The sequence below is a fragment of the Triticum urartu genome, chromosome 7A, assembly GCF_056163025.1.
Source record: "Triticum urartu cultivar PI428250 chromosome 7A, HENAU_Tu73, whole genome shotgun sequence".
Taxonomy (NCBI): domain Eukaryota; kingdom Viridiplantae; phylum Streptophyta; class Magnoliopsida; order Poales; family Poaceae; genus Triticum; species Triticum urartu.
In genome coordinates, this window is record NC_141879.1 from 699,734,285 (window position 1) to 699,759,642 (window position 25,358).

Consider the following 25,358-nt stretch of genomic DNA (forward strand, 5'->3'; position numbering starts at 1 on the left):
GTTCCTATAACTATGAGATTATGCAACTCCCGTTTACCGGAGGAACACTTTGGGTACTACCAAACGTCACAACGTAACTGGGTGATTATAAAGGAGTACTACAGGTCTCTCCAATGGTACATGTTGGGTTGGCGTATTTCGAGATTAGGTTTTGTCACTCCGATTGTCGGAGAGGTATCTCTGGTCCCTCTCGGTAATGCACATCACATAAGCCTTGCAAGCATTACAACTAATATGGTAGTTGTGAGATGATGTATTACGGAACGAGTAAAGAGACTTGCCGGTAACGAGATTGAACTAGGTATTGGATACCGACGATCGAATCTCGGGCAAGTAACATACCGATGACAAAGGGAACAACGTATGTTGTTATGCGGTCTGACCGATAAAGATCTTCGTAGAATATGTAGGAGCCAATATGGGCATCCAGGTCCCGCTATTGGTTATTGACCGGAGACGTGTCTCGGTCATGTCTACATTGTTCTCGAACCCGTAGGGTCCGCACGCTTAAGGTTACGATGACAGTTATATTATGAGTTTATGCATTTTGATGTACCGAAGGTTGTTCGGAGTCCCGGATGTGGTCATGGACATGACGAGGAGTCTCGAAATGGTCGAGACATAAAGATTGATATATTGGAAGCCTATATTTGGACATCGGAAGTGTTCCGGGTGAAATCGGGATTTTACCGGAGTACCGGGAGGTTACCGGAACCCCCCGGGAATCATATGGGCCTTAGTGGGCCTTAGTGGAAAGGTGAAAGGGCTGCGCGCCTCCCCCTTTCCCCTAGTCCTATTAGGACTAGGAAAGGTGGCCGGCCACCCCTCTCCCTCTTTCCCCCTTGGGAATCCTAGTTGGAATAGGATTGGGGGGGGGGGGAGTCCTACTCCCGGTAGGAGTAGGACTCCTCCTGCGCCCTCCTCCTGGCCGGCGCACCTCTCCCCCTTGGCTCCTTTATATACGGAGGCAGGGGGCACCTCTAGACACACAAGTTGATCCACGTGATCTATTCCTTAGCCGTGTGCGGTGCCCCCTGCCACCATATTCCTCGATAATACTGTAGCGGAGTTTAGGCGAAGCCCTGCTGCTGTAGTTCATCAAGATCGTCACCACACCGTCGTGCTGACGGAACTCTTCCCCGACACTTTGCTGGATCGGAGTCCGGGGATCGTCATCGAGCTGAACGTGTGCTCGAACTCGGAGGTGCCGTAGTTTCGGTACTTGATCGGTTGGATCGTGAAGACGTACGACTACTTCCTCTACGTCGTGTCATCGCTTCCGCAGTCGGTCTGCGTTGGGTACGTAGACAACACTCTCCCCTCTCGTTGCTATGCATCACATGATCTTGCGTGTGCGTAGGAAATTTTTTGAAATTACTACGTTCCCCACACCTCGGGTCAACAACATCCTCCGGCGGCATCCAACCGGTCTCCGACGTGGAGTTCCGGATCGTGCGGATCAAACCCGGCGACTCCAACGGGTCACCCTCCTCTTGCATCGCCGCCAGTTCCGGCGGGATGTGAAACTCAGGGGCGGCCGCTGGAGCGGCAGGAGCGGCCGGCGCGCCTGCGCGAGAACGCCGACCGGCACGGGCCTGCACAACCGGGGCGGCGGGGGGCGCGAGGGGCGCGTTTGGAGCGTCCGCTCGGATGCCCCGAGACTTGTAGAAGTGGACGACGGTGTCGAAGTCGCGGCCTTGCCAAAAGTTGAGGCGACCTTCGGGGTTCCACGGACCGGGTTGTGCCGGCCCAGGCGTGGCATAGCCGTCGCACGTCACGTGCCAGCCGTGTGCTAGGCGACACGACGGCGGCACGGGGATGCCGTGCCGGTAGATATCCACGGTCTGTGGCCCGGTGAGGCTAGAGGGCCACAGACCGCCCGGCGCGGCGCCGCGTCCATGACCGCTGCCGACGCGTCCACCGCCACTGCCGCCGCCTTCACCGCCGCCTCCCACCTGACGACTGCTCCCTGCGCCTCCACTGCCGCCTCCCCAGCCGAACCAACGCCGGCCGAAGCATCCGCGTCCACGAGGTATCGCGCCGGAGAGAGCCGCGGCGCCGAAGACCGATCGGAGATTGCGGGGTCGGGGACGGTTTCTAAGAGGAGAGGCGGGGTCGGGGGCGGTTCCTGTGAGGCGAGCGCGGGTCGGGGGCGGTTTTATGGGAGGGAGAGACTCATCGGGGCGGGCGCGGCCAACGACAGGCGTCGGGGCACGCGGCAGCTGGCAGCGCGGCATGCGGCATCAGGGGGCAGCGGCAGCGCCTCAGCAGGGGCGGCCGACGCGAGGCAAGGGGGCAGCTGAGCAGCGGCGTAGGCCGAGGCGGAAGCGGGCGCCGAGGCCGAGGCAGAAGCGGGGGAAGCGGGGGCGGCCGAAGCGAGGCAAAGCAGCAGCTGAGCAGCGTCGCAGGCCCAGGCGGAAGCGGGCGCCGCAGGCCAGCGAGGCGGAAGCGGGCGGCGCGGCAGGCAAGGCGGAAGCGGGGATGCAGCGCGGCAGGCCGCAGCGCGTCAATCGGCAACGGGCCCGTAACCGCGCCTAGCATGCATGCATGCATGCCTATCCGCGCGTAATTAGCGTAGGAGGACATGGGCGTGGGGGTTGGCGCACTGGTGGGGCGTCCCGGCCGGTAAAAAATCAAAAGCGTATACGAATACGTACACGTTACGAGCGGGACAGCGGGCGGGCGGCCTCTTTTTTGATTTTTGCCCATCGTGCCCTTTGTTATGAAGGGGTATGGGACAATCTTAGCCGTCCTTGTGTTGAAGGGGGTCTACCGAAGCGGAAATGTAATGTCAATTTGAGGTAAGAGCACATATGGTTTACCAATTTCAGGTAAGAACATTATCTACGTGGAGAAGGTAAACTGCAACTCTAATAGTGATAAATGATAACCTATGCAATAATAGTACTTGTTTCGGCAAAACTAGCAGGGTGACCTATGCATTGCGTGGCTAGATTTCTTTTACTATTATGTATATTTTCACTTATTTAATATATAAAGTCTGATTTATCCATAGACCATTAGGTGCACTTCTAGTGGGGAGCTTAAATATTTGCAAATAGTGGACCCAAGGCAATGTAGTCTTTAACTTGCAAGCGAAACCATATCTCCGAACAATTTGTAGTGGTAATTAAATATTGACATTATTGGCTTCATGCAAATCTTATGATATTTTCCTCCGCTGGCTTTCTTCGTAGATTTTGTATCGAATGCTTCCGCACATGCTTTTACCAATAATATAAGTTACTTACCCATATAGGACAATATAACTATATTTTTGCGAGAAAACCTTTTAATCTATTCATTAAATATCATGACAATACAAAGAAGACCAGAAGCGAAAACATTATTTCAGTCAACCTCATCGTAGCTTGTCTATATTTAGCTTCTATGTATTGTTAAACATGGTTAAGATGAGTTATTGCACTTAAACAAATTCTTGCTTCAAACCTCCATTATTATACCAACAACAACATTTTCCTTTTTTCATATGATTAATTAGCTCACTTTTTCATATAATGTGTTGGCGCTGATATGGTTTTGTTCACAGCCAATATCATCCATAATATCAAAAGTCAATCAAAACTATCATATCAGTTGAGTTATATAGGTTTTCTAGAATTTAATTAGAATAGCACTAATTACCTAGTTACAACTAGGTTTTATTCCTCCTCTTATTATGTTTTCTTGTCTCACTCGCTTCTTGTTAAAAGAGCACATGAATTCGCAATTAGTCTTTATTCTCTTCCTTAAAAATATTAGTTGTTATACTTTGCATTCTCTTTTGTCGCTCTCTTGTCATCAGCTTTGCTGTATATATATGGCATATTCATGTTCATGCAGGGCATATTTCATGTGCGGGAACTGAACGGAGTATCAACCACTATTCAAGGCGGTGTGTACGCGGTTGGAGCGGGTGACCAGGAAGGCCTTCACCCACCATGGGTGGCAGCATAATCTCTGGATTGGCGCACCAACCCCTTCGCCAAAGGCATACCGTCGGTCCTATATGATCCTACTATTGCTGATATGACACTTTTTTTATCTTCTTTCAGTTTGTTTTTGTTTGGTTGTGTGCATCTTAGTTATGCAGAGGTCGGGCGATGCTCATCATGTTTTGTATCTACTTGATGCTATATTTTGAGTCAATAAAAATGCCCTTTATAAAAAAAAAACCCGCGGAAACGACTATCCATGGAATAGCGTCACTGCCTCACTTGTTTTTTTTTCTCTTTTTATTTACTGCTGCCCCGTGTACTTTATTCTTTTGTTCTCCAATCTGGTGGAGGGTGACAAATTGGACTGATCAATAGGTACTGGTTGTTCGATTCAGGTGTGTTAGTGGCTGATTGGCATGTGTAGCGTCGCTACCTTATGTTGATTGATTTTCTCATACTATACTGATATAAAAACGGAAACAGTGTTGGAACAACACTAGACTAGCTCTCGCTCATGCAGCTGGACGGAGGTAGACGAAGCACAGAGAACACAAGGTTTACTGGCGACCAACGCCTGAGCCATGAACTCTTTCTTTTTCTCTAATCACCGTGCAACAAACACTTCTCAACCCAGCCGGCTTTGTAGCCTGGGCAGCAACGCAGCGCCCACGTTTCGGCCAAGCACGCATGCACGACTGGCTGCTGCATGCAAGCGCTCCGCTCAGCCACGCGCACGACGCGCACACCGCGCTGCTCGCAACCGACTGCAAACAGCCTAGCTACTACACGCCGACTTATACATGCATGCACGCCCATCTACCTAGCTCACGTGATACATACATACGCACACCACGCACACACACCTACGCCACGGGCACACACACGCACGCACACCTACGAACCTGACGTGGCCACACACCGCCCATACACACACATACACCACGCCGCCGCTGCGTCCTGCTGGTCCCACGCGCGTGCGCGCGACGAGCCCGACCGCACCAGTGCGTCCCGCACGTCCCGCACGCACCTGACGCGCCCGACGAGCCCGACCATACTAAGCCGTGGCTTATTCCAACAAACAGAGGTGTCCTAACAACCCACGTGATGATGGTATGTGTCCTTCTTCCATACGCCATTCTGATTTACACTTCTCAATCGCCTAGACATCTACGTGACAAAGTTTGTATGTGCAAAACAATACAAGCGTGTGTCACATATTATGTGATGCAATTCTGTTAGATCTTGGCCATTATAAATTTTTTAGGACCCACAACTTGTTTCTCTATCTTTGCTAGGCTGGTTACTTAGGAACGTATGGGGCGATACATAGCCGTATTTATTTTTTGAGCAGGTATATAGGAATTGGACTCTAACTCATCGCTTTGAAACGTATAGAATATGGAGCCATTAATGCGTGAATACTTCTTTCTAGCAAATCCCAGCCATTCTTTTGAACTGTTTTTTTATCTATTGTTATATCTAAGCCATTCATATTCTACCATTTTAATAATACAATAGATAATGACACACAAGCACACACACTAATATTGCATCAGCCACACGCCAACAAATTAGTGACCAGGATGATAGAACTGTTCATAAGTTTCACCTTCTGATGATCCCACAAAATAAATAGTGGCAACTGATGATGTTTTAATATTGTGATTACCCCATCACAATGTTATAAAATTTGTTTAATAAAAGGAAATTCAGGGAGTATAATATGTATATCTAGTCTAGCTTAGTTTTATTATATTTCTTCTACAAAGTCTGGAACTCATATCCCCAGCAATCAGCCAAACCTGGAGCTTCATTGGGACAAATAATGACCGTTGTTCGTTATTTTGCACAATTTCCATGAATAAGATCATAAATCCAATTATCATAGTTCAGATTCATGTCCCGATTCTCATCCTACGAATTGCAGTAAGAGATGTAAGCTATAAAGAAACATGCAAGACAAAAATGTCATATACTTATCACACAAATTAGAATCTGAACCTGTACTAAACTTTTGGTTAAAATCATGGCAGTTTGAAAAGAATTACAACTACAACTCATGGGCTTGAAATGCTTCTTGTGAAATAATCAGAGTGATCTGTTGTAGTTACTATAAGTACAAGTCATCCTAGTCTGTTGGCTTCAAGAAAGTCCAATGAAATGCAAGTGATCCTATGAGACCCAGCATAGCATCGTTTGGTGAGACCGATCCATCAATTGCACTGTAGTGTATCTACCATAGATAAATAGCCGTCTAACATGATATTTTGTTTTTTTATTAGTGGCTTGCAGTCTTGCACACCAAGACCTGGCATAAGGTGAGTAATTCAGTTGATTCAGCTTGTTGTTCGAAGCAATGAATATAAAAATATGCTGACGAACGGTTGATTTACCTGTAGGAGCTTGTGCGGGTGAAGGAGGGGCTCGCTTCTGAAGTGCAGCACCTAAAATCAGTGTGTACTCTTTCTGTCAGACCCCATATTTACCTTCTGGCTCTGTGTGTATCCTAAACATTTTTGCTTCAAGGACATAAAGGGAATCAGGTCTGCTATTTAGGAAGGGAAAGCAAACGCAGTAACAGCGCAAGCCTGGCAGGTACAAGAGCAAGTACTAAGACTGATGATGTATGAATGGAGAAATAAACTACAGTGCAAGCGTGAAATCTGTGATCCTTGATTAGAACCAAATCTGTGCTGGTGGATGTTCGACTTAGTACCATGGAACACACAGAAAAGTTTGTAAATACATAGTACATTAGATCCCTAATATATATAACTTGCACGTCACACTTGCTGGCCACATATCGATAAAGCAGTATCAACAAACTAAGTGAATTCAGCAAGTTTATACATTGCTTTCACATCATTACTCAAATAACTCATACAGTACATAGTCTCACTATATACACCATTTTATTGTGCCGCATATTTCATTTGAATTCGAAGCAAAAAGTGATCCGCATATTTCATTTCAATCAACTATGGTGCTCAAGGACTAATCATCTTAAAATCCTAAAATAAAAGAACTCGTTAAGCATCTGACCTTGTCCTCAGCGACCAGGGGACCTGCACCTGCAGTCTGCAGAGAAAAAGAGATCAAACAATCCATATGGGCATACCGTCGAGTAGATGGTGTACCGTGCACGTATCTAGAATTAGACATCCAATTATCAACTGACTAACTACCAATAGTAAGCTAGTGACTTGAGGGAAAAAAATTAGGACAGCGACCGAGGGACATTTCCTTTCAGCCACATTTGATAATAACCAATTTTCAATAATGCACAGTATTCAATCAACGATAATTAGAGACCAGCGCGCTTGTTAGCAGGCATCATCCTTGCTAACAAGCAAACATCATGTGTAAGATCAGGCGTAACTCTTGGATTACCTATGAAACAAGGCAATTTGTAATATCTGCTCATGGCATGTGTTCTATCTTAAGAAATGGAAGACTAATTATGTAGTGCGTTTCAATACCAAAAGAAAATCATATTCAACACCACCTCTTGAAGCAATGTACATTGCAAAATGGTGTATATTGTTCGTGTAAAGAGAAACATATATGGCCACATATCCTTAAGGTAAGAACTCAGTTACTAATCAATACTCAGTAGTACAGGAAAACTTATTTGTTAATGTTCCAAAAAAGGAAGATTCATTTATTTTCAAAGAAAGACCAGCATCAGAGTTATATAGGAAACTAGAACATCTAGCACATGCAAGCATACGGCATATATTGAAATTGCACTTAGCAACACACTAAAAGGTCAGTAGCATTTTAAATGTTAGATTCTTAATACATATATCCAATGCAGAAACGGGCATAAAATCTTCCAGCCCGATTTGTCCAAACAAATGAGAAAAAGGTTCAAGAGCTTTATAATGAGGGGAAACAATTATTAGGCTCATTAACCAAGAAAAGTAGGCCATTTTTAGGGAGGCGGGGGGGGGGGGGGGGGGGGGGTGGTATGGAGAGAGAGCGCACAACTTGGTTCACAGCTGAAAACTGTTTCCCGACTTGTTCCTTTTGTTCAACTACTTCATCATTAAATGAGCTATGTCAGGCCATATCAAGCTCACCCGGATCCCAGAACATCCCGAGGAATTACATATATGTTGCATGAAAATTTTTTGATTTCCAGAATGCGATAATTCATGGGTTGATCAAGAATAACATAAATAATACTTCAATGTATATATGGTGCATTACTACTATATACTTGTTCTTACCTACCTCAGCAATTTTGGGTTAGGAAAAAATCATTGGGTTTTCCCAAAATACCAAAATAAAACAAAACATGTCAAGTAAGAAAGAAACCGTAAGAATTCAAGCCTATCAAACAATCAGGCACTTCAGTTGGCATGTCAACAATCTGACATAACAAAACCTACATTCACCTACATTCTTCATATTTTTTCCTCTGCAAAATTAACTATGGAACACCTCTCTCTCTCTCTCTCTCTCTGTGTGTGTGTGTGTGTGTGAAAACAAACATAATCTTTATGCCAGCAGTGCATATCAGAAGATCAAAATGCGCCTCGATTTCCGTTGCATGTGCATACTATGTTATGCATATGTTCCTTGCCCGGAAGAGATCTAACATATGGCACGCATCCCGGTTCCTAAAAACAAAACAAACAGTAAGCTGGTATGCCCCCACCCCAACTCCTCTTTTCTTATTATTTGTTACATGGAGAAATCTTTTGGAACAAACAAAAGCAGTGAGCAGGGGAATTAACCAAATAAGACTTACATGTCCTGCATGGTGCTCTATCATGAGGGAGCACAGTTGTCTTGGCCGTGTCTCCGGCAACAATGTCATCAAGTAATAGGGGGACCTCTTCAGCAAGTTTATCTTCACTAAGCTGCTGCATATATATTACAAGAAGATAACTCAACAGACCATCAAGATTAGCAGGATACTGAAACATAGAGAAGAAAAATTGCTTAATTAGGTACACACATCATTATGAGGCACTTCCCGTATGCAGTTCCCCAACCATATGGGCTGTGAAGCGAGCAAGGACCTGGTGAAGAAGATCAGCCACAGCCAGTATTACCAGTGTTAGTTAGGATGGATGCTACTCTATGTACAGCATATCAAAATATTATGATTTCCGAGAGTTGAAATATCTAACATCATTGATACAAATAAAAATGTTCACAGGCGGTTGCTGTGTTCCAATTTCTAAAATTAGAGAGCTACAACAACATAATCAGTATAACTGACACATACTCAAGCAGTTAGCTCCAATCTAGAATAAACAACATCAAACAATTTCTTCTACAATTCATCAAACGATTGGTGTGCACAACCAAAACTGGCACATACAAACTCGGGAGATGTCATGGCAGTCAGCCTCTGCCACCTGCTAGGGATTTCACTGTCTCAAGCTCGAACTTACTTGAGAGGGATGGTGGGGAAGAGGTGCAGATCAAAACATGGAGGAAATGAACTGAAGACAGCAGCTCAAATCTACAGCTTGGCGTGGCCAGAACACATGACCGGGCGCCGCGGCAGTCCCCCGCCGCGCCGTCCAAAGAGCCCCCGCCGGCCACACGACGCCGCGGTGCTTGCCCGAGCCCGGGCCTCCATACCGCCGGCGTCGCAGCGTGGACGGCAGGGCTGGACCTGTGAGGCGAAGAGATCCGGCGTCGCAACCACTCGGGGGTGTGGGTCTCCGCCAAGGGTCGGGCCTCCTCATCGCCGTCATTTTCCACGAGGTCGCGGTAGGAGATTGAGGAGCCACGAGGCGATGAAGCCTTCCCGCCGATAACACACACACACTATTCCTAGCCGCCGCCGCTGCCTCCATGCTGCAGGAGCCTCCTCTGTCACGCTTCCCCTGCAGAAACCTGCGTGCACTGAGACAAGGGGAGAAGGAATGGGAGGAGGCGCCATGCATGAGTGGGAAAGGGCCCATATATATGAGTAGAGGAGGAGAAGGGCATGCAAAGGAGAAGGAGATGAAGCGACTAAATGAGACAAAAAAAGAGCGCCAATATGCAACTAGATTTTCTCCACCGACTAATGTTCCTCCGCTGACGCTGACAACGCGAGACTGCTCCCTAGTCATGCGCGTTATTGTGTTTGATGTCTTCCTTCTAGTTTATTGATTTTGCTTTCCCGAAAAAAGTATGTCCGATTTTCTACTCCCTCCATCCGAAAATACATGTCAGAGAAATGGATAAAAATGGATGTATCTAGAACTAAAATATGTCTAGATACATCAATTTCTCCGACAAGTATTTCTTGACGGCGGGAGTGTTATTTTATTTCAAAAATATTTTTACATATGTGCTTAGTAGGATGCCTCTTGTGCAAAATATGTAAACCGTCATCTTCACAATTTTTTAACGGAACAAATATATTTGGTTATGAAACTGATTAATCTAGATCATTTGGTATTGAAATTTAGAGACCACATCTAGTTCAAGCAATAGTTGACTCACAAGAAATAATTTCCATTACATTACTATTCTCTTTTTCTTTAGCATCGTCAGTGTCAGTCAAATTATTGTAACCTAGCAACCATTGGTAAGGAAAATGTACTGCATATAGCTAGTAATTCCATATCCAAAAACCTCTCTCTATAAGTTTGGATTTTTCCGAAAGCATCTAGTGATATGGATAGAACATATATGCGTGCGCGCGCGCACACACACAATTGTGAATTCGAAACACAAATCATGTGACAAGATTCTAATCTAAATTCGGAACACAAATCAAGAACAAAAAGACAAATCTTATTATCAATAGTCGCTAATCGGATTAAAACCGATAATTTGATCCATCAACCATATTAACTCTAGTTTTTTGTTTTTTCTAGGGTTTTTAGATGTAAGTTTTTGCAGCCTAACAAATGCACATGTATCATAAGAATTTTTTAAAACCAGTTCAAGTAACTTTAAGATGTGCCCACAAACAATAGAGTACCATGCTGTTGGTTAGGTGGATAGTATGGCTGGCTGTATCCTCAACCCACCCGGAATGAAATGACTGGTTTGGCATCATATGTGTCTCATTAAAGCGGATTATGATTTCGCTAGTAGGTGATGTGTCGTAAACAGTAAGGTGACAGTAGTGATGCTTTTGGACATTCTGTGATTAATTTTGACAGTTGATGTCGTGATCCACCGGCGTAGTGGTTTGTTAGTGTTTTTTCTATGTTGCTCAAACATATGGGAAGGACGTTTCGGCTCACCGGTGCATTTGCTCCCGCATGAATAGTAAATCTTAAAAATAGTAATAAACTTAAAAAAAAATCTATTTTTTCTTTGCAGATGTTCGTTTTAATGTCACAAGCATGTTTGACAAATTTCATGCCAAACAGAGCAACAGTGTTTTATCAGTGAAAAAACAAATTTGTGTGTAGCGTTTGGTGTTCAATATGTTTTTTTGCACAGGATAAAATGCTTAACCTTTTTTTACCTAAAAATTGCAGGTAGCATTTGGATGTGACTATGAGCACATCAAAACTTTGTTGGGATCTTTTTGAGATTTCAAAAATCATTTTTCATGCATAGGAGCACATGCACCTAGGAGCCGAATTGGATTTCCAAAACATAAGTTGTATACTACGTAGTATAAAAACAAACTAGTCAGCCCTCTCGTCTTCACCGGTCTCCAACTCCCCGCAAAAAAAAAAAAATCCAACTGAACACGTCCATACCAAGCAGCTCAAATCTAAGAGTAAGCCTTGAATTCTTCGCCTTCAACGGTTTGTTTTCTCGAGCTTGTCAGTCTATATATCTAATGATTTTTCATCATACATCTCGTTTGCCTAACGTGAAATTCGACGACATCCATGATGATGTGTTCTCCTGCTGCAGTCGGTTGGCTGACCGAATTGGTGCCACAACTGATGAAGTAGCGAGGGTGCATCAGGAGAGGGATAATCTTGGGGAGCTTGGGTTCAGGTACAGGAAGGGGCAGATACTTTTCTCTCTGGAAACAAGAGAAGGTTATAGTACTAAATTTCCTTTGCTAGGTGTTATATTCGTCACTTTAGTTACATGGACGAAACAGTAGAATTGCGGAGTTCCAGTTTCATATCATCATTGGAAGGATTATCATGAGAAGAATTATTGATGAGTCTTAGAACGGCCGAACTGAGCAAGGAAAAATCCTTAGCTAGCTATAATGAACCAATGATCAGCACACCTATCTTGGTCCAGGGGAGCGCATTTTCAGCTCGTTTCTACCTTAAAAGTACCAAAAATACTGGTAGCAAAAAAAAAGCAGCAGCAAATTGCTACTGAAGTACATGACAGTACCAAGTTTCTCTTTAATCATATCAGCATTGAAGTAAAAATCAAGGACAATTTCAACAACAAAAATTGTGTGCTGATTACGGGGTATAATGTACACAGCTAAGCAAAAGCATAGCAAGTAGGAGTACTACTCTGATAGCTTTGACCAAATTGCATTCCAAAAAAAAAACTTAGTAGGACCGAGTGTTTGCACCAAATTTCGTTCTGAATAACAAAGATCGAAATACCTGCAGCCTTGAAAGGAGAAATACCGAATAACCATTTCAGCGACTAACACGCAAGAACAGACATACATAGATGGAAATATGTGAAACAAAAGTAAAATTTGGAGCAGCGATGAACAGTAGAAAAGGTTTCAATAGCATATATAGATACTCCACAGTTCAGAGCACTAGGAAGATGTTCATGGCATCATAATTAATAAGCAGCAGCTGATGACAGCAAACTGCTACTGCAAGTCCTCAACCATCCAAAATGGAATGTCCAAATTCCAAGGATAAAACAAACCAGAAGTCGCAAACATTTAGATATGCCCTATGAATGGAGGCACTTCGTCATCTTCTTGCATATCATTGGAGGGAATTGGAATAATGCTCTCACTGAGGTAGTACTGGGTGAGCATCATGCGATATTGACTCTTCCCAATGTTCACCATACCTAAAAACTTACCATCAGTGTCGCAGCGCAGCACATGTTCTGAATTAAACCTTATTAGCAGCTCACGCTCGTTGAGCAGAACCACATCGTTGAACCATTGTAGTGCTTGACGAAGTGGTGTTTTCTTTTTCTTTTTGTAAGAAGATAGATATAGTTGTCGTGATGCCTCCAACGTTGAGAGGTCAATCCGGTACTGGAAACCCCATATTCCGACCTTGTAATCCTGCATCACCCAGACATCGATGACGGTTAAACCGATATTCGAGCTGGAGTATCTGCCGCCCCAGAAAGCAAGTTCTCCCTTCATCTCAAACAACTTCTTATCAGAGTATGGCTGGGCAGGAGTGTGCATCCATCGGAATGACTCGGCTTCTGTGTCAAACACAATAATGTCTCCAATGCCTCTGGGAATATCACCAGCACCACAAGGAGGGCACCAGTGTAGGCTACCACGGTGCTGGACTGGTGGTGGACAATAGGACCCAGGGAGCAGCCTAACCAGGAACCTATGTTCCACATAAGATGACATGACGACTGGCATTTTCACTGTGACATGTCTCGGCTCCATAGAGCCAACCGTGATGACATATAAGTTGGATTTACCCTGACATGGAGTTGAGACCAAGAGAACCCTGTGTTCTCCGGTTAGATGGTGCCGGTAGAAACCGCTTACTCGGTTGTAGGCTTGCCCAGCTTGAGGCTGTGGTAGGAGAATATGTTTGCGGATGACCGGGTTGCAGACGTATAACCGGGATCCCCAGTTGACGATGATCAAGCCATCACAAGTCCCCTGGAGGCAACTATCTGAATGGAATCTGGTGCCTGGGTTGAATGGCCAGAGCTTTTGATTGGAGGAACTGGTGCCGGCCTGGCGGAAGAGGACGAAACTCGAAGGCCAGCCCTGACCATTGATGATGGGGAGCGACGGCTGGCGGCGATGGTGTTCAAGCATAAATTCAGACGTGGAGGTGATACTGCGCCACGACTTGCTGACGGCCCGGCAGCGGCCGACGTCCTTCGACGGCAACAGGACGAGTATGCTGTCAATCAGCTCCTTGGGAAGGTCCCCGAGCTGGGTGTCGCCTCTCCAGTCCGGCATGGTGCTCCGTTGGACTAAAATGAATCAGAAAGATTTAGTAAGTACAAGCCAAGAAACCAGGTGGAGGGTGTGGAGCGTCTGCGCACACAGCTAACTGCTCCGGCAAATGGCTTGAATTAAGGAAACAAATAAGAAAAGTACAGGAGGAAGGCGAAGTCCGGTTTACCTGGGACTGGAGACCGCAGATCCAGCAGTGACTATGGCGGTCGAACTATGCCGGCATGGCGAGCGTGATCCGTCGCCTCTCTGCAGGAATACAGACGAGATCTGAGCGCCAACGGAGGTGAGGGAAAAACGAAAACCAGGCCGGACAGGAGAGATCTGACCGCGACCAGTTTGGGCGGAGAATTGCTGCTCACCATACCTCTGTGGGCTGTGGCTGTGTCGGGGAAGAACCGAAGAAGGCGCTCCGGCTTGCTTGATCCCCGTCCCAGGAGAAGAAGGCGCTCCGGCTTGCTTGATCGTCGGGCGTAGCCGAAGACGATCTGGAAGCCAGGAGCAGATGGGTCGGACGAAGAAAGAGGCGAAGACGATCTGATGAGGCGCGCGGATGTTAGGAACGAAGAAAGAGGGGACCTTGATCTGCAAACGAAGAAAGAATTAGGGCGCTCCGGCGTGGTACAGCTTCAACGCCTTCCCAAGAGGAGAAGCTTGAGCCTAGCGGAGGCGACACGACCGGAGACCCAGGGGAAAAAGTCTTCGCCTTGGGGAGGCGGACACGATCCGGCAAGGCGCCGGCGAGATCTGGAAATGAGAAACAATTAGGGCCTCTGCAGTCTGCACTCGGCAGTTCCCAGTTGTGGGAAATCTCGCGAGATTAACTCGGCAGTGTTCTCTTAAGACGAGTCTACCACTCCTTTTTTTTGCGGGTGAGTGTACCAATCCTTTGGATGAGCATTAATCAGTTGCCGGAATTAATAAGAGAAATTATATGAGATACTCCCTCCGTTTCTAAATATATACATCCGTATGTAGGCGCGCGGATGTATATAGTCATACTTTAGTGAGTAGATTCACTCATTTTGCTCCGCTTGTTGTTCATATATTAAAATCTTAAAAAACTTATATTTACGAACGGAGGGAATAGATAATATATTTTGCAATGGCTTCACTTTCTCCATATATCTCCTCTGCTCTTTTTTCAAATCCACACCACCCAAAAAGCACCACACTTGAGGCTAGGGTAATAACTTGGTAACACATTAGAGGCAGGGCACAAAAAACCATCAACTCGGTGCCTAATACGTAATGCAGAGCACTGATGGGGCGCCCAAGGTAGTCTTCTGTGGCTGTGAAGGCGACAGTGGGCTCACAGCGAGGACTTGACACAGGCGCGGCAAAGGCCTCACTGTGCACCACAGCAGTGCCGCCGGTCGCCGTGCATAGCAGCACTTGTGCTCGTGCATGGCCGCGGTGCCCACGGGGTGTGACGCCGCAAGCATCTCCATACATCCCAGACCGAGCAGGAGGTCCCGTGCGGAAGATGCCTCGGGTGCGGAGCGACGCCGTAGAGCTCTCCGATGGACATCTGAGACGTGTCCGCCGTCGTTGTTTGGCAGGAGGAGGTGCGGCGCCGCGGATGCCCGCCGTGCTGCCCCACCGAGATCCTCTGCGTGCACCCACTGTTTGCGGCGTCGCCATCGTCTCTGGTCATGCACGTACTCGCGGTCGACGAGCCGGACAAGCCCGCCGTCCTGCACTGGTGGAAGGGTGCCAAAGCACTCCCGCCGAGCCGTCGCGCAGTTGTCCGCTTCTGCTGGAGTCGGGCAGCCGGGCGGATCCTCGCCGGATCCGGGTGGAACAAGGGTTGGATGTGCGGCTGGGGTTAGATCCCACGCGATCCAGTGGCTTATGGCAGCGGACATCAGTTAGCTGGGGGGAGGCTTGCCCGGGTAAGGCTCCGGCGGTGGCGCGGGTTTTGGCTTGGCTGTGGTCGCGGTCATGGGGAAGAAGATGGCTTCGAGGGAGAGAGAGGCCCACAGATGGGGCCTTTAGCCACCTCAGCAAATTATCCATGTAGGCATGCCACATCGGGCTGACAGGTGGGCCCAACCGGTCAGATCCACAGTTTTCACGGTCAAATTCGAGCATCAGTGCTCCACGTTACGCATTAGGCACAGTTCTGGTGGTTTTTTTTTCCTGCCTTCAATCTGGTACCAAGTGGTTACTCTATCCCAAAGTGTGGTGTTTTTGGGTAAATAACTCACACCCCCTCCATAGCAACCCTACCCCCCCCCCCCACACACACACGAATTTACTCGACGTCAACTCACGGATGCCGTGTGATTCTCTACCGTGTTGCTTTGCTGCCTTGTCTTGCAACAACATACAACCCTCTATATTCCTGCACGGGTGCATTCCTTTGTTATGATATATAAGTTCCCCCCATCCCAGTCTAATCTCGCCACGGTAAAAATGAAACTCTTACATTACAACATCGTCTCCGCAGGCAACGGTTTTACGTCATAACTACCTTATCTTTTCAACAACTATCTCAAGAAGCGTGTATAGCTTGGTAAGCTATCAACAAAAATATTACAATCACTGGAAATATTGCAATTCCCTCCCCTCCCTCCCCCTCCCGTGTCGCTTCCCAGGGCGACACCTCGTGCCGCCAGCCTCCTCCCCCATCTCCGACACCCCTCGCCGCCGTTGCCGCCAGCCTTCACCGCGGCAGCAGCGGGCCCAGCTGCCGAAGGTAGTCTGGGATGGGTGGGCGATGGATGCGGCCACGGGAGCTACTGGGGCGGCGGCGGGGAATCGTCGATGCGGGGCAACCAGGGCGGCGCTCCTACATCGGGGTGGTGGCGGTGAGCTTCCTAGGTGGCAAGGATCTGGCAGAGGAGGCGCTATTCGTTGCCTTTAGAGGATCCTCACAGAAAACCTATGTCATGGACAAACCTCTCCGTTGCCTTGTTTCCTTAGGAGATCGAGGCACAAGATGTCTCGACCCTAGTAGCCGGGGCCATGGTCTTAGCCGGAGAGGCAAGGTAGAGGCGTGCGGCTCAACGTCCGTGCTGCGATGCTTCGACAGCGGCTGGTCTGCTCTGGGCCGTGTGAGTCTGTGCGGGCCTACGGAGCGGCGGCCGCCTTCTTCTTCGCTGATCTGATCGGCGTCGTGGTTGCCTACTGGATTTCCTAGAATAAGGAGACGGTCCTGGGGTTCTTGTCGCGCCAAGGCAGTTATCTGCTTGATTCTTGTCCTCCTTTGTCTGTCCATTGGCGAGTCTCGGGATGCTCCGCCGGAGATATCCTTTGGGCGTATGATGCCTCTAGATTGCTTGATCAGACGGGATCCAGTCATGTGTGTCATTATTTCAGCCCGTGCGGCTTCTAGAGGGCGTGGAGCGAAGCTCCATTGAATGTTGACATTATGGCACATATCGGTCTTTCATTTCCATGGTGTAGACATTGATGAAGAATTCATGGAGGCAGAGGTTTGAGGAATAGTAATTGCTTCGAGTCTATGAAGAATTTGCTTGGTGTATCGTGACTTCTATCGGAGGCATCGATAAATGGAGGTGGCGACACTGGAGGAGTACAGAGTCTTATCTTTCAGGGTGAAAATTCAAGGTCCAACCTTAATTGGTTGTACCTAGCAATGGCCTTGTTGAAGGCATTGTTTTGAAAGTGTGGACTTTCTCCAGGGTGAAAACATAAGATCTTTGATCAGGGGACGACGATGCTACTGCATTGTTTCCTTCTTGGAGGCATCACTTTTTGAGTATATGGACTCCGGATGTTGTCCTTGGTGGTGGTTTATGTTGCAGCTGCAAGGAATTGATCACTGTAGCTGCACTTTTGTTTTCTTCCTCTTCATCTTCTTTTTGTTTGATGGTTGTTTGCATTCGTAATGTCTTTTGGACATTTGGTTGGTGCAGGCTAGGTGTAATTGGTATCTCCGCTATACTAATATATTCTATTTGTCAAAAATAGAATCATACCATCAAGAAGGCAACCAATATTTGCTAAATTCTCGGTTGCTTTAAAATTATCTGGTCTTGAGTTTCTTTGCTAATAATTAAGTAGGATTGATACACTGTATTATCGTTTTCATGTGAATGAAATTGGAGGCATGCACTTAAATTAAAAAAGAAAGAACCTACGACCTTGCCACCTTGTTTTTCAAAGTTTGAGTTAAATAAACTCAGCCGTCATATAAACAGTATTGCTCACAGTCTATCTATATATCTATCTATAAATCTATATCTATCCATATCTATCTATCTATCTATACCTCTACTAATTGAAGTCTCCCTAGAAATTGCCACGTGAATTAGAAATTAGGAGCAGTTCGTCTCGTGGGACTGAGTTATTACAATAGAGATTAATCCAGATGACTCCTTTCACCCTAATTTACCCCTGTATTTCAGAATGCTATCAAATTACCAATATGTGCTGACCTCTCTTCTTTCTCTCTTCATGTCGCGTGGATGTCGTCCTCTCAATTTCTATCAAATTTTCTCTAGGCTTATGTTGCTGTCTTCATGGGAATCCCAACCTCCTCTTCCTGTTTTATCTCCCATGATGTAGCAGAATTGTTGGGTTAGCGATAATGACATCATGTTCACGTGTGTTGAGCGGCAAAGATCTAGTGGAGCTTTGATTAGGGAAGCTGCACGTGCATGTTCAGGTCAATTAGACCTTCGATTAGAGAAGCTGCACATGCATATTCAGGTCAACACACTGAGAGGATGCCAACTCATGGATGCACTCCTTCATCCTTTCGGGGGCCAACCGGTAATTGTAATTGCCGATTCGCTACCGCGCCGCTCCGCCACATTGCATTGTCTTGCACCAACATACACCCATCTGTACTTGTAGGGGTGCATACCTTTGTTATGATATATCAGAGCACTCATCCTGGTCTAATCTCGCCACCTTGAAAAGAAAACCTAACATTACAATACCGTGTCCTCGGGCAGCTGCTCCACGGCATCATTGCCTCATCTCTTCAACAACTAGAGCAAGAACCATGTATAGAACCGCACCATTAGGACGACAACTAATATTTGCGAAATTCTTGGTTTCCTTAAAAGTATCTGGTCTGGAGTTTCTTTGCTAATAATTAAGTTGGATTGATACATTGTAGTATTGTTTTCATGTGAATGGAAATTGGGAGGCATGCACCTAAATTAAAAAAGAAAGAAGTTGCGACCTTGTTGTCTTAACTTTCAAAATTGATGTAAATAAATTCAGCGGTCACATAAACTGTATTGATCACAATATTAACCAGTTTTGCAAGACAGGTTGAAGTAATCATATGTTCAGCCAGCTCTATCATGTGTGCTGGCGTTTATGAAAACTTATTCGAAAATGTAAGTTTGTACCGACTTACATTATTGTTTAACAGAAAATGGGCTTCCAAAGAAAAATAATTGGTGAGCTTTTTTAAGATGTTCCACCTTACCTCTAATGGTAAGATTCATTTTAAATCTAGATTGTTGGTTCATGACGTTTAGTAATTTCCATAAACCAAAGAATGCTAAAAAGGTAAACGATAACACGCTAGTAGCTTATGTATTAAACAGGCACAACTATTTCCATCAGAAATGATAAATATCACGCAATATGCTACAGTAATCACACATCCATGTACTTTAGGATTTATTAGTATGTTGGATTTTTACATATACACCATAAGTCAAGATACGCTTAATTGCACATCCATGAATGACTGGTGGGCCTCAATCATTGTCCGCATTCTTGATTAGATGGTGTATTTGTATGCAAGCCATGGACTTTACGTTGAGTATGTATTGCATGTGAGTTTGACAAGAAACTTCGTAATAGTTTGACGCAAGATGTTGGAGCAGACTACAAAACCGACTTCCCAATAGAAATGTGAGAGTTAGTTTTTCAAAAGATGAAACCATTCCATAAAGTATTATTTGCATTTCAATAAGAATAGTTCGAGATATTTTTAGATCTTAATTCATGATGTTCTCTCAAAAGGTTAGTTTTGAGTGAACCCTAAGTAAATTACTGCTTGATACATACATTATTTTTGCATGGTCTTCATTCGAGATAATTACCAGAAGAATTTTATTTTTCAATGGTCAATAATGTGTGCTAATAGATTTATTTCTTTACATAGATTGGTTCTTGCAATTCAAGTTTAATACTAGTTCATATTGGAAAGTAATGATGTGTAGAGGACCAAAAAGCTCAATGTACCCCCTTTTATCATACACGAGGTAATATATAGCCGGCCCATTGGATCAACATAAACGGTCGATCCAAAACAATTTGAGAGAATTTTTAATTTTATAAATAAGCACATTTTCCAAGTCAAATGACCACGTACATGTTTTACTCTTGTAATATAATAGTGACACGTCAGGCCATGGCAGTTTGCAGTCAAAAAGAGCATAACTATTTAGCAATGGCCCCTTTTACTATAGCTGATCAATGGGTGGATAGCTCCCGCATTACATTAATAAGTAGAAGATAATTTCTAAATGACCGAAATCGTTTTGCCCCTAGTTTCCAGGGTTCTCGGGTTCCTCTAGTGGCTCGGGAAGGTTCTCGCACCGACACGGCAAGGCGGTCCTATGTCTGACAATCTCGTGCAGATCGGGAAGGTTTTACATGGCGGAAGGGATGTCATGCAAGATGCATCTGGCAGATCAAAAACTACTTGTATCCCTGGAGATGTTGTTCGAGCAGGAAGGTAAAGCGTGACAGTAGCGGGGGCGTATCAACTAGCTTAGGCACAATGACTGAAATACAAGTTTTTCTAGCATCATGCATGCGAGCGACAGAGAAGGAACACGATCTTAGCTCTCAGGATGCAAATGGGAATGTTGTTGATGTTGGGGAACGTAGCATGCAATTTCAAAAAAATCCTACGCTTATGAAAGATCTATCTAGGAGATGCATAGCAACTAGAAGGGGAGAGTGTGTGCACGTACCCTCGTAGACCGAAAGCGAAAGCATTTGACAACGCGGTCGATGTAGTTGAACTTCTTCTCGTTCCGACCGATCAAGAACCGAACGTACGACACCTCCGAATTCTGCACACGTTCAGCTCGATGACGTCCCTCGAACTCTTGATTCAACAAAGTGTCGAGGGAGAGTTTCGTCACCACGACGGTGTGGTGACGGTGATGGTGATGTGATCCACGCAGGGCTTCGCCTAAGCACAACGACAATATGACCGGAGATTATGCAACTCCAGCATACCGGAGGAACATCTTGTGTGCTATCAAACGTCACAACGTAACTGGGTGATTATAAATATGCTCTACAGGTGTCTCCGAAGGTGTTTGTTGGGTTGGAATAGATCGAGATTAGGATTTGTCACTCTGAGTATCAGAAAGGTATCTCTGGGCCCTCTCGGTAATGCACATCACTATTAGCCTTGCAAGAAATGTGACTAATGAGTTAGTTGCGGGATGATGCATTACGGAACGAGTAAAGAGACTTGAACATGGTATGAGGATACCGACGATCGAATCTCGGGCAAGTAACATGCCCATGACAAAGGGAATAACGTATGTTGTCATTGCGGTTTGACCGGTAAAGATCTTCGTAGAATATGTAGGAACCAACATGACCATCCAAGTTCCGCTATTGGTTATTGATCGGATATGCGTCTCGATCATGTCTACATAGTTCTCGAACATGTAGGGTCTGCACGCTTAACGTTCGATGACGATTTGTATTACGAGTTATGTGTTTCGGTGACCGAAGTTTGTTCGGAGTCCTGGATGATATGACAGACATGACGAAGAGTCTCAAAATGGTCGAGAGGTAAATATTGATATATTGGACAATGATATTCAGACACCGGAATGGTTTCGGAATGACTTGGGTATATTTCGGTGTACCGAGGGGTTACCGAAACCCCCCGGGGAAGTATTGGGCCTACATGGGCCTTAGGGGATAGAGAGGGGAGCCCGCAAGGGGTGGCGGGTGCCCCTCTCAAAGGGAGTCCGAATTGGACAAGGAGGAGGGGGCGCGGCCCCCTTTCCCTCTCCCTCTCCATCTCCTTCCTTTTCCCCTCCGATGAGAAAGGAAAGGGGGGCGAATCCTACTTGGAGTGGAGTCCTAGTAGGACTCCCCCCCCATGGCGCGCCGCCTTGGTGGCCGGCCTCCTCCTCCCCTCCTTTATATACGGGGGAAGGGGGCACCCCAAAGAACAACAGTTATTCTCTTAGCCGCGTGCAGTGCCCCCCTCCACAGTTTACTCCTACGGTCATAGCGTCGTAGTGCTTAGGCGAAGCCCTGCGTGGATCACATCACCATCACCATCACCACGCCGTCGTGCTGACGAAACTCTCCCTCGATCCTCTGCTGGATCAAGAGTTCAAGGGACATAATCGAGCTGAACGTGTGCTGAACTCGGAGATGCCATAGGTTTAGTACTAGATCGGTTGGATCGCGAAGACGTTCGACTACATCAACCGCATTATACTAACACTTCCGCTTTCGGTCTACGAGGGTACGTGGACAAACCCTCCCCTCTCGTTGCTATGCATCTCCTAGATAGATCTTCCGTGATCGTAGGAATTTTTTTGAAATTGTATGCTACATTCCCCAAAACTCCCCCCTTCCATATTCATCGGAGGGGGAAGGAAAGAGAGGGGGAGGGGAAGGAAAGTGGGAGGCTGCATCCTCCCCTTTCCTTCTCCCTTCCCTTCTCCTCCTATTCAGCCTATAGGGGGCGCACCAGCCCCTTTTGGGGCTGGTTGTCCAACTCTTGGCCCATTAGGCCCATATAGCTTGCTGGGGGTTGCCCGGAACCCCTTCCGGTGAACCGATACGTACCTGGTACCCCGAGAACACTTCCGGTGTCCGAATACTATCGTCCTATATATGAATCTTTACCTCTCAACCATTTCGAGACTCCTCGCCATGTCCGTGATGTCATCCGGGACTCTGAACAACATTCGGTCACCAAATCACATGACTCATATAATACAAAATCGTCATCGAACGTTAAGCGTGCGGACCCTACGGGTTTGAGAACTATGTAGACATGACAGAGACACATCTCTGGTCAATAACCAACAACGGAACCTGGATGCTCATATAGGTTCCTACATATTCTACAAAGATCTTTATCGGTCAAACCGCATTGACAACATATGTCATTCCCTTTGTCATGGGTATGTTACTTTCCCGAGATTCGATCGTCGGTATCTTCATACCTAGTTAAATCTCGTTATTGGAAAGTCTCTTTACTCGTTCTGTAATGCATCATCCCATAACTAACTCATTAGTCACATTGCTTGCAAGGCTTATCATGATGTGCATTACCGAGAGGGCCCAGAGATACCTCTCGAAACTTGGAGTGACAAATCCTAATCTTGATCTATGCCAACCCAACAAACACCTTTAGTGATACCTGTAGAGCATCTTTATAATCACCCAGTTATGTTGTGACATTTGATAGCACACAAGGTATTCCTCGGTATTCGGGAGTTGCATAATCTCAAAGGAATATGTATAAGTCATGAAGAAAGCAATAGTAGTAAAACTTAACGATTATTGAGCTAAGCTAACGGATGGGTCTTGTCCATCACATCATTCTCCTAATGATGTGATCCCGTTCATCAAATGACAACACATGTCTATGTTTAGGAAACTAACCATCTTTGATTAACGAGCTAGTCTAGTAGAGGCTTACTAGGGACACTGTGTTTTGTCTATGTATCCACACATGTATCATGTTTCCGGTTAATACAATTCTAGCATGAATAATAAACATTAATCATGAATAAGGAAATATAAAATAACAACTTTTATTATTGCCTCTAGGGCATATTTCCTTCAGTTGAACCTAAAGATGACTTGCCAAACATGATTTTGAATTTTAACAATTTTTTTACTTCCAAATTAAATGAACCTAATAATGATGTGCTAGCCAAAGTACATGTTAGTGTAACTATGATAATGAATGAATTACGCTTAGCGCCATATACAGTTGAAGAAGTACAAAAACGCTTGGTTTGGCATCAGAGCCATGAAAGTGTCAGGATCCGATGGGTTGCACACAATGTTTATAAAAGAATCTCTTCAATGTTTGGAAACATAATTATCAATGAAGATCTCTTAGCTTTGAACAGAATGATACCATGATTTTTATGATTCCATAGAATGAAAATATACGTTATGTATTGAGTACTACCCAATTTGTCTCTGTAACGTAATCTATATAGTTATAAGCTAACATTGGACAAACAGACTCAAAACTATTTTGTGAGAGATCATTGTACAATGCCAAAGTGCTTTTTTCTGTGGCAAATTATAGCAGATGATATTCATGTTGCTTATGATTCCATCCACTGAATAAAGAAGAAGAATGGCAAGAAGGGTTGGTGTTCAGTAAAATTTGATATGCACAACACATATGATAGAGCTGAGTTGTGCTTTTATGACAAACGATGAAGATAATAGGCTTTGATGATGGATGAATTAACATGATAATTGGATGTGTCTTGTTGCTAAGCTATTCGGTTCATTTTAATTCCATTGAAATTGAATGTTTTTTTGCCAACTAGGGATTGCGGTGGGGGTGGGGGGGGGGTCTCACCCGTACCTCTTTCTCATTTGCACAGAAGAACTTTCTAGCCTATTATAACATGGGGAGGTGGAGGGGTCCTTTCATAGCCATGAAGCATATCGTGATGTCCCGTAGAACTCACAAACGCTATTCGACGACTACTCATTATTTGTTATGAATGCTGGCATGGAAAATGCAGCTAGCTTTAAAGGGGCGTTGGACTGCTATTCTATGTCTTTTGATAGCTTATTAGTGTGGAAAAATCACAGTGTTTGCAACCCTAAACAAGTGTTGGAAAGAAGGAAGAAGTCTGCACTATTTTGGAGATTATGACCAAAGAAGTTTTGGATAAATATTTGGGACTTCCCACGATGGTGGGGACATAGGGAAGTCACTGTTTTATTCATCAAGTAAAGACGGCGTTGAGGAGAATTAGTGGATTGTAGGTAAAGAAGTGCAAATGAAATATGTAGATGTCTTTATTCAAGCTTCCGAAGAAATTTTGTAAAGGAATCATGAGAGTTAGTTTTGAGTGAACATAATGTAAATTAATGCTCAAGAGAAATGCATTTATTTTTGCATGGTCTTCATATGATATAAGTAGCAAAATAATTTTATTTTGCAATTCCCAATAATGTGTACTAATAGGCTTGTTTCTTTATGTAGATTGATTCTTAAGTTTAAAACTAGTTCATCAGTGGAAAGTAATGATGTAAAGACACAAAGAAAGCCATTGTGGACTCTTTTACCATCCATGAGGTAACATATCACTGATCCATTGGATTAACATAAATGACGATACAAAACAATTCGAGAGAATCTTAGAATTTCTCTAAATAAGAACATTTTGTTAGTTGAATGACCACAAACACACTTT

At 45.2% G+C, this 25,358-nt stretch overlaps 1 protein-coding gene across 1 annotated transcript; it reads right to left on the reverse strand.

The window, feature by feature from the left end:
• Positions 1–12,574: 12,574 nt before the first annotated feature.
• LOC147961755 (F-box protein At5g18160-like) lies at positions 12,575–14,779 on the reverse strand. Its single transcript, XM_087535247.1, has 3 exons — positions 14,336–14,779; positions 14,138–14,217; positions 12,575–13,985 (listed from the first exon to the last, which is right to left on the reverse strand). Exon 3 carries the CDS (start codon positions 13,969–13,971, stop codon positions 12,739–12,741), a length of 1,233 nt encoding a protein of 410 aa, XP_087391373.1. The 5' UTR covers positions 13,972–13,985; positions 14,138–14,217; positions 14,336–14,779; the 3' UTR covers positions 12,575–12,738.
• Positions 14,780–25,358: the final 10,579 nt, after the last annotated feature.

Excerpts from the sequence above, each read along its gene's own strand:
- LOC147961755 (XM_087535247.1), bottom strand. The coding sequence starts at position 13,971 with ATGCCGGACTGGAGAGGCGACACCCAGCTCGGGGACCTTCCCAAGGAG.